The 10,174-nt window shown below is 43.1% G+C and overlaps 2 protein-coding genes across 3 annotated transcripts; both read left to right on the forward strand.

Annotated features, from left to right (window-relative positions):
- The first annotated feature begins 1,363 nt into the window (after positions 1–1,363).
- Positions 1,364–2,275, forward strand: LOC131262447 (microfibril-associated glycoprotein 4-like). Its single transcript, XM_058264450.1, has one exon. The coding sequence runs from the start codon at positions 1,364–1,366 to the stop codon at positions 2,273–2,275; it is 912 nt and encodes a 303-aa protein (XP_058120433.1).
- Positions 2,276–5,302: 3,027 nt separating this feature from the next.
- On the forward strand, positions 5,303–8,996 carry LOC131262448 (equilibrative nucleoside transporter 2). 2 transcript variants are annotated; one of them, XM_058264452.1, is made up of 4 exons: positions 5,331–5,425; positions 5,520–6,221; positions 6,286–6,833; positions 7,678–8,996. In XM_058264452.1, exons 2-4 carry the CDS (start codon positions 5,648–5,650, stop codon positions 7,990–7,992), a joined length of 1,437 nt encoding a protein of 478 aa, XP_058120435.1. In that variant the 5' UTR covers positions 5,331–5,425; positions 5,520–5,647; the 3' UTR covers positions 7,993–8,996. The 2 variants fall into 2 exon arrangements, with proteins under 2 accessions (XP_058120434.1, XP_058120435.1); XM_058264451.1 differs by having other exon boundaries at positions 5,303–6,221.
- Positions 8,997–10,174: the final 1,178 nt, after the last annotated feature.

Genomic DNA, 10,174 nt, shown 5'->3' on the forward strand with positions numbered 1-10,174 from the left:
CAATGCTTCTCAAACTCACACCGTAAGGGTTGAGCGAGCAAGGAAGTGGCGCAGCACAGGGAAGCTGGGGGCCAACTAGGGTGGTGGGCGGTGGTTGAGTGGTCTTCCGAAGGAGAGCAAAGTTTTCTCCACCAAAACGTCAAAGACTGCTCGTCGTGTTTTATCGTCTGTCCTTCCGGCGGGGTAGGAAATGGCGGAACGGACCAAATCAACCGATGAGCGAATTGATGGCCCACTGATATCGTCGACTTTATTTCTTTGCTAACTGATCGACTGACCGGCGCTTCCTCCAGGAAGACTCATTACTTTCTTTTCTGTTCTACTTAATGAGCACTGTATAATCAAACACGAGCGGGCTTCTGCTTTGGTAAGTTACTGTTAAATTAAACTACACGAGAATAACCTTGTGGAATAGTAAGAAAAAACTTCTACACTCTAATCAACAAGTCATCCATAATCTTCAACTTCATTTATTTGCTTCCTCAAACTTAGGACTTAAGACAAACGTAAAAGCTTTCGTCGTCTTCGTCATATGAGTCGTTTGAAGTTGGATTTTCTATAGTAAGAAACAATGAAATAAAATTGATAGTCAGGTCTCTTGAACAAGCTTATAACATAATATACAGGGATTTTCAGATGATATCAAAACAGCAGCAGCATTATTTCTAACTGCAGCACATGATATTCCAACTGCGTCTGTTGATTTTATTACGCGATCATGTTTATTATAACTTTGTCAGTTACCTCAAAATGAACTATGATTTTTTTTTAGATAATTTGTTTGATGAAATCCTTTCCCTTTATATCCAATCCATAAGGCATTTATCCATAAGGCCAGAGTGTCAACGTTTAATTAATTTGATTGAAAATATATCGGTTTAATTCTCGCCATAAGGCAATAAAACAAATTGGGCTTTCATCATTTTTCTTGCACCTTATACTTTCAATTTAAACTGAAAGCGCATTGATTAGTTTAATCAAAAGTTGATTGGATAGATGAATATCTTTTACACATACACATATATACTGCCAAATCGACATCATTCCCATTGACGAAAATTTGGCTAAATGCTTGCCCGAGGGACTATAAAACAGATCTGATCTTAGCATTCAATCGTCAGACTTAGAAGTGCGTCAAACCGCGTGGAACTGTGTAGCGCAGCCATGAAAACCGGCGTGTATTTATTGTTCTTGTTTTGTGCCTTGTTTTGGGCCACTCAACTAACCTCGGCGACTGATGGATGTCTTAGTTCGAAACAAGAGGAAATGGATAGATCGTTGAAGGTATGATATTTTAGAACACATAACGAATCACCGGTGGTACAATAGAAGAGGTACAAATAAATACCCGTTCCAGCAGGCGATGGAACATGCTGCCATAACGCGAGATGAACTTCTTCAAAGCAAACTGGTCAAATTAGAGCAAACTATCAACGTCACGGACGATACCTTGAAGGAGGCGATAAGACACACTGAATTCAAGCTTCTGAGTACACTGGAGGCCCTGAAGAACGACCTGATCGGTAAACTGGATAACCTTCAGCAGAAACAGCAAGCAAACCACGCCGGGCTGGTAGGTGACATGCAAAAGTTCCTCGATCTGCAAGCAGACTTCATTAAAAACTATACCAACCAAGTAACGATTCCTGCGTCGTGCAAAGAAGTGCCAACAAAAGTGTCCGGTAAATATACGATCCAACTCGAGCCCCATCAGCACATACCTGTGTACTGTGAGCAGGGTGTATTTGGAGGTGGCTGGATTGTATTCCAATACAGGTTCAATGGATCGGTGGACTTTTTTAGAAACTGGGTTGAATATCGCAATGGCTTCGGCAGCCTTGACGGAGAGTTTTGGCTTGGACTTGAATTTGTTTACAGGCTTACTTCATCGCGAAAATACGAATTAATGATCGAGCTAAAAGATCGCCGGGGAAACTATGGATACGCTAACTACGACGAGTTCAAGATAGGCAGCGAGACTGAATTGTACAGCTTGAAAAAGTTAGGGACGTACGATGGAACGGCACAAGATTCACTTTCAACCTACAAAGGTATGAAATTTAGTACGAAGGATCAGGACAATGATAATAGCGAAAATCATTGTGCCATCAGACACGGCGGTGCCTGGTGGTATCGTAGTTGCACTAGTTCAAATCTCAACGGGCTTTACACGAACGAACCGTTCATTAGATCGAGAGGAATGTTTTGGTATAGTTTTAAAAACGACGAGCGTGATTTGGTACTTACAAGGATGATGATCCGGGAAGTCAATTAAAAATGTTTTAACCAGCATGAGATATGCTCACTGAACAAGTATCAACAATTAATAAACAGGAATTACAAGTAAGGATAAAATACTTACTGGAAATGAAGCTCACACATCTTATGAGTTTTTGTGCGTTTACTGTTATCTGCGAAAGAACAAAATTAATACAAGTTAACGAGTTATTGATTTTGATGGCAATCAGTCCATACCGATCAAATTGAATGTTTTGAATAGGAGTTCCTCATTGCGTGTTGTAGCGACATCTAGGAAAAAAATCAGGAAACTATCATGTAATTGAAGAGTAATTTATAAGAAAGGCATAAATATACTCTTGAATCAAGTTATTTGTTTTGAAAAGCCCTTTTATTTTAGCGGTAGATGTTAAAAACTCATTCAGAGACTAAAAAATGTTTAGTATGCAAGTCTCAGCCTACGGTATTCGAACTGCTAATATAAACGGGAACTCGTAATCAAAACAAATAGTTGTCAAAAAATGTAAACAAATAACAGATGCAGTTTGCAGTAGTGGTGGGGAAGTTGAATCCCTACAGGGATTCGAATCTTTCGATTCAAATCCATTCTGAGATCCGGATCTCAGAACCCGACTCCCTATCCGTCATATCATACATGCTCATCTAATGCCGATTTTTTATATGATGTGTTTAATTCAATTGCCGCTGCCACACAGACCGCGTTCCGCAGCGCGTTGTCAAATTTGACAACGCAGAAACTACTCGATTTGCTTGATCCTAGCGCGTTTTGCGTAGCCGCGAAACCTCTCGCTCTATCTCAAAGATGTCCCGTTCTACCGAAAGCTCTGATTTGTCTTTTCAAAACAATTCAAATATTCAACGTTAACTATGACGGACAACTAAACGAGCGTTCTAATATTCTCGTTTCAATGATAGGGAAACTGTATTAGGTCGTTATAAATTTACACTTATATATGCGACGTTATGTTTTCCATTCTATGAACGACAACGTTTACTGATAATGGTTTTATTATATTGGTAAGACGTGAACGAAAGGAAGGGATGGAGACGTTGTAGTCAAACAAGTGGCTAGAGCTATTGAAGGAATACATGGCGCAGACAAAATGGATCATTCTGGGAGAAATGTGTACGGCTGGTGGGAATAAGGAAAGGTGACCTTTCCAGAAGGATATAGGAAGGGACATAGAGAGGAATATGGGACAGGAGATCCGGAGCGTCAGTGGAGTGCAGGAGAAGTTGGGCGATGAAAGTAGCTTGAGTGTTCCGGTGGCGAGTCTGAATCTAGGATAGCCCCAACAATTGACACCGCGACTCGTAAGGCGGGAGGGAGGAGGCATTGCTGCCGAAAAGACGCCTCACCGCTAGACGCGTGAAGCGTCTCTGCAACCCTTCTAACCGTCCCACGGTAATGACACCTGTTAGGGTCCATACCACGGAAGCATACGCGAGCATCCGTCTGACCCAACAACAGTAAAGCGCCAGCAAGCAGCGCGAGTCCCGCACCTCCGACGCTAGGCGAGATATAAGCCTGCCCGCAGAAGGACAAGGTGACATCCAGCCACACCCCAAGGTCCTTGATAGCCGACACCCGCGACAAAGCTACCCTACCAATATAGTAGTCGTGGGTCACCCCAGCGGATCGACTGAAGGATACAACACAACAATTAAATGTGCAAAGCGGTTGAGGGATTCTTGAAGGAGTATGAAGTCGGAAGGAGAGGATATGGGAAGGAATAATTTTACATCGTCAGCATACAGCAAGTGCCCGTTATTAGGCACCAGACCAAACACCCTCGCTGATCTCCATCAGGTTGCAAGTGTGGATGTCACAGGAGGTATGAGCAAGGCCCGTAGGGCCAGGGGCCACCGACTGAGCCTGGCCAACGAAAACGCTTGGACAGTGCATGATGAAAAGTTTACAGAAGCCTTGAGGAGAGAAAGCGGTCTCTGCGGTGAGAGACATGGAATGGGAAAGGCGGGAGGAACCGGCACCCAGCGCGGATGTTAAAGTACCCCCAAACAAGAAAACACATCGAGGGAGTTAAATAGTTTCTAGAAGTATTTCTTCCATCCTTTTCACCATTGTCAACACGGGAAAGTAAAATCAAATTAAGAAACATTTATTATTCACACGGAATTTTGGAATAATAAACAACTAAAAATATCGCGAATAATCAAAACCATCTTAACACGAACAATAAACAATAACATGGTATCGTTTATTGAATAATTAACTTCATATCAATAATTGTAACGTCCCTTTTTTTGAAAATGAAGGCATTTCTGGTGTTCAAAAAAGTGCTCGATCCAAATTTTTTGACAACGCGCTGCGTTGTCATTCCCATACAAAACGAAAAACCCACCATTTCTGGGTTGAATACTTGACGCGGTTTAAAAAGCTCTGGAGCGGTAGAGCTTGAGATGCTGCGGCTACCGCGGTGTGTGTGGCGTGCCCGAATGAATGATTTACATAAGAATATCAATATAGTTGACATTATTCTTCTAATTGTATTCAAACAACACGAAAAATCTAGTCTTTTTTGGGAACATGCAGACTAACAGATTTACCCGAGTTTATTCTAAGTTGAGTAGCATTTAATATGTTTCAAAAACAATTATGACAACGTTAACATTCAAATTGAATGCATCGTGGGTCACTGAAACAGTGAAGCAAGTCCTTTGTGATGTTTTTCCGCACTTTCCCGGCGGGGACTTTATCGCGGAACGAACATGTTTGATGTTCTGATAACATTTTTCACAAATAGCGCCTCAGATTTGGCTGATATCATGTATTTCAAGCTAGACAGGTAAGTAAACTGGTGCTTTGCGTCCATTACAATATATCTAACGTATTTGAGATATTCAATTGGCCCAAATGAGCTGTTTTATTCACAGGTTCAAGCTTGTAAGAGCCACCACTAGTTCGTAGTGAATCCCAATCAGTCAGAACAGCTGAGTTGAAAATCCATGATAATTGATCATTTTTGTTGCATCTTGCAGTTTGCAGTCTTCGCTTTGTCTTGCGTGTCGACGGATGCGAAAGTGCAGCGTGCATCGTTACAATCAGAAAGTGATTAGAAACCCCGTAGCGGAAGCAAAACGTGTGCCCTTCACTGACTGTATCTAGTGGCAGTGTTGTGTTTGTTATCAACTTGCTTAATCAGCAGTGCCTCGACATAGTAGGCAGGCGGTGGAGATTATCGGACAACCATTTTGAACCCCTTTGTTGTGCGTGAATGTTTATGTTTCGGTCGGGGTAGCAATGTAGTGTGTGATGCTCCTTTGCAATCGATCCGTTTGATGACTCAACATCGTCCCGACACGGCACCAGGAAACGCCAGTAGTAATCGGATCACCGTGTGACAAACGCATTCACGACCGAACAGTAATGGATTATGCAACGAACTCCCGGCCCCTGCTGCAGGACACCGACGATCGGGAAACGGACAGCGACGCGTTCCTGGACAATGCCTATGCGGGCTCTATCAACGCCTCCAGCAGCAACATTCCCGACGCTGCGAGAGAGCACGCCACGGAGACGCGCATCGTCGGATCCGGCCAACAGCTTCGAGTTGCCCCGTCCGACAAGTATAACTATACCTACTTAGTATTCTACCTGATGGGCATGACGACGATGGTACCATGGAACTTTTTCGTTACGGCCGAAGACTACTGGCAGTATAAGTTCCGGAATGTGACCACGAACAACACGTCCCAGTTGACGCCGCGTCAGTTGGAGTTTCAGTCGGACTTGAGTATAGCCGCGTCGGTGCCGGGAGTGATCTTTCTCATTCTGAACGCTTCCGTCGGCCACAAGATACCTTTGCATTTCCGGATGATTGGATCCCTTGTCATGATGCTACTCATCATGATCGGCACGACCGCTCTGGTGCGCGTCAATACCGACCAGTGGCAAGATGAATTCTTCCACCTTACGATGCTGACTGTCGTCGTCATTAACAGTAAGTCGAATCGAATCGAAATTTCCTCATAAAATCCTCACACAACTCACCCTTCCATTTAAAGGTTTCTCGGCCATCCTCACCGGAGGTCTGTTCGGTATTGCCGGTCAGTTTAGTGCCAACTACATGACGGCCGCCGTAAGCGGCCAAGCGCTGGGTGGCATCTTTTCCGCCCTTGCCAACATCATAACCCTCATCTACGCCTCAAATCCCTCCACGACGGCGTTTGTTTTCTTCACCGTCGGATGTCTGGTGCTGCTGTTCTCCCTCGTGGCCTACATCGTCATGTCACGGACGTTGTTTTTCAAGTATTACAGCTGCACGAAGACGCTCATGAAGAGCTCGCTGGAGGCCGATCCGGCCGCGAGGGATCTTTGTCCACGCGCGGAACCACGCGTTTTTACCATACTAGGGAAGATCTGGCTCTATGGATTCGTCGAATGGCTGATCTTCGTTACGACCCTATCGATCTATCCGGCCGTCACGGTGCTCGTCGGGTCGCAGAACCATGGGCGACCGTGGAATGACGTGTATTTCCTGCCTGTCGTAAACTATCTGCTGTTCAACACCGGCGACTATCTTGGGCGAGTTTTTGCCGGAATGTTCGAGTGGGTAAGTGAAAATAAAAGATTATTGAAACTTCTGAATCGTAGTGAGCTATTTTTGTAGTAGGCTAGCAAAAGAAGTAAGGAAGCCTGATTTTGGTTTTATCGTTTAGTGCAGGGATGTCAAACATGCGGCCCGCGGGCCACATGCGGCCCGCAAGCACATTGGGTGCGGCCCGCGACCCCTTTGAAACATTACATCGAAAGAAAGAAAATAACAAATGCGGAGCAATAAGTTAGCTATTGTAATTATATACCTTTACTTTTCTAAAATTTTTACCAAAATACACAATAGTCTTGAACTGCAACATATATTTGATACAACGATTGAGCAACAAACCCTCTCTTTTACTCAAAATTGGTAAATTTTATAAGAAGTAATATAATATGAAAAAATGTGAAAATGTAAAACTGTTAAGATAAAACCACATTGATAAGAACATATTTTCATCACTTCAATCAATTATATGGTTTGGCCCGCGAGCCTATTTTGGGAGAAAATGCGGCCCGCGAACCTATTTTGGGAGGAAATGCGGCCCGCAAGGTGAAACGAGTTTGACATCACTGGTTTAGTGTTTGCGTTTCTTAACAAAATTATCGTAAAAAATTAAACTTTAATTGTACTCATATTCTACTGAATAATAACAATTCACGCATTCGCAACAGTTTTTCTACATTTTAAGACCGGTTCCACATTCCAAATATTTTTAGGTGGTAACCAGTCGACTCAGATGGTGATGTAAATAACATACGAATAAAATATGAATAACATTGCGTGTCGTTAAAGGTTCAAAATGATCCCGTTTTGTTGAACAAATTGCCTCTCTTTCTCTTGTGCCATTTTTCTTCAGCCCTGGAACAATCCCATCCTGATCGGTGTACTTACGATCGCCCGGATAGCCTTCGTGCCGGCGATGCTGCTGTGTAACATTACGCAGCACCACAACTTCCCGGTGCTCATCCATTCCGACTACATGTTCATCGTGCTGATGGCCGCGTTCGCCCTGTCGAACGGGTACCTCGCAAACATCGCCCTGATCGGGGCCCCGCGAGTCGTCGAGGCGCACGAGAAGGAGATGGCCTCGTCGATGATGGCCGCATTCCTCGGTATCGGACTGGCGTGCGGGTCCGCCATCAGTCTGATGATAATCGAAATGATCAAGTGATACAACTTTCCGGAGCGGACCGTTTAGGAAACCGGGCGGTCGCACTCCATTCGTTCATAGACCAAATACATCTACTATATATAATTATACAAATAATAATCTATTTACAAACGCAAACGAAAAGACAGAAAAGGTTTAGCGGCGGTTCCGGGCATGCTGTTTTTTGGGCCCGCTGCCACAACGAAGCAAGAAACCCACGTGAAAAGAAAACAAACCAACGTCTCGCGTCGATATTATGTTAGTTGTAATTGTTATCACACTCGCCATTATCAACTCTTGTTAGACATTCGGGGGCGGTGAAAGTGAAAGATATTTCTTGTTCTTTTTTTGTATTTCCCGTTGTTAGTAGTGTGAAAGCAGAAGGGATGACAGATTTACATACAGGGTGACTTTATTTTTCAACCTTTAACTAGCGTTTAGAGAGGGTGAGAATAGCGAAAACGTGCACCAATATGGTGACAAGAACGAGAAGACGACGAAGAAAAACTGTCCAATATCGGTAGGAATAAAAAATAATGTCTAATGATATACACATGCGTACCATGTAAGGACTCCTATTGAAGCGATTCTCAAGAAGTGCATTGAAGCAAACTGACGCCACTAGCAAGTAAAATGGGACTGTTAAAATTTAGCATCTTTTTTCGTTTGTAGTAGGCTGTTCTTCACTGGAAGAAAACGATTTCAAATGTTCGCGTTGGCATAGAGTATAATAATAGCGCAAAGCTTTTATTTAATTAAACTTTCTGGGGAACAGGGCATGATAGCTAATATAAATTTAATTTATTCAAATTCTCAGTCTTTGGAACATGAAATCAAAATTGATTACGTATAATTAACTTTACCCTAGTGAAGTCAAGTCTAATTTTCGACTGTCCCATTTTGCTTCATAGCGACCAATTTATCTATTGAAAGGGGAGTAAAACAAAATACAGGCAATATTTACATAATCAAACCTGGAGGAAATAAAAGTAATCCAATAAAATAAATCGTGGTTCAAAAACCGCATACGCAAATACTTTGTCCGGCTTATGGTGTACCGTTTGTGGAAGAGTTTTGTGCGTCACTCTCGGCTCGACGGGGGCTGCCCGTGACCGAGTTCTGGCCGGGGTGTGTTGACCCGATTATGCTGGTTCATTACGCCGTACGGGTAGTGTGCAATTATGGCACACTTTGGACGCATCAGTCAAACACTGTTACGCTGATAACGATGGAACCCGCATAAGAGGTGCGATCAGAACTGATCCGCAACAACCCCGTGCGTGGCACCGAAACAACGATTCTTTCATTCTTAACGCGACGAACAATTAGAAGCGCACAATCCGTTCCATTCGATTTGAATGTTATTTTTATTTGTTTAATGTTTCATTTCATCACAACAATAGCTGCTTCAAGGGGTTTTGAAGGAGAACTTTTACTGATTCAAATGTTTGTGTTTCTGTTTCCAGGTTTTAACACCGGTGACTCAACCAATCTCTACGCGGAGTAACCACGGTGTGGTACCGCACCTAGTAAGCCATCTCACTTTGACCACGTCCATTCGGAACTTTTTTCTCCAAGCTTTCTTTTTCAGGAGTTGGTAGATTATTTGCCTTATTCATGGTAACAACACCCAAGACCACCCGAAACGGTATCAGTTATATTGCAAAGAGCGCACGGAGCGACACGCGCCCAACCTGGGAGAAAAGTGTAAAGCGGCCCTTTTTGAAGACACATGAGATCGTCGTACGGTGGATCGATTTCGTCCACTGCGATCGGGTGTGATTTGAATATCGATAAGATACCGGGCCGCCCGCCCCGGCAAAATTGCCCATAACTGCCGTTGGGAAACAGTTCAGTCAGTCACGGTTCGAGTTGATTTTTCAATTCAGTTTCCTTTTCAAATCTGGCTCTGATCGAGCCCGTGCCTCCGTTTTTCCCCTTTTGCCCTTTTTTTGTTTGCTTCAATATGTTTTCAACTATCTCAACATGCTAAATATATCTATATATAAGTTGTTTTCTTTTTATCTTCTTTTGCTATTAATTATCTCATATCTATCGTGTTACACATTAATACTTAGTGTTTCGTTCTAGTGGTATTTTTAATGGTTGTGTTGCTGTAATCCCCGGTTTCCCGCGCCGCAGAACGAGATTTGTCAACTATTTGCTATGAAACACCTTACATAGTTTAGTATAATCAATAGCT

Source organism: Anopheles coustani, chromosome 2, assembly GCF_943734705.1.
Source record: "Anopheles coustani chromosome 2, idAnoCousDA_361_x.2, whole genome shotgun sequence".
Classification (NCBI taxonomy): Eukaryota; Metazoa; Arthropoda; class Insecta; order Diptera; family Culicidae; genus Anopheles; species Anopheles coustani.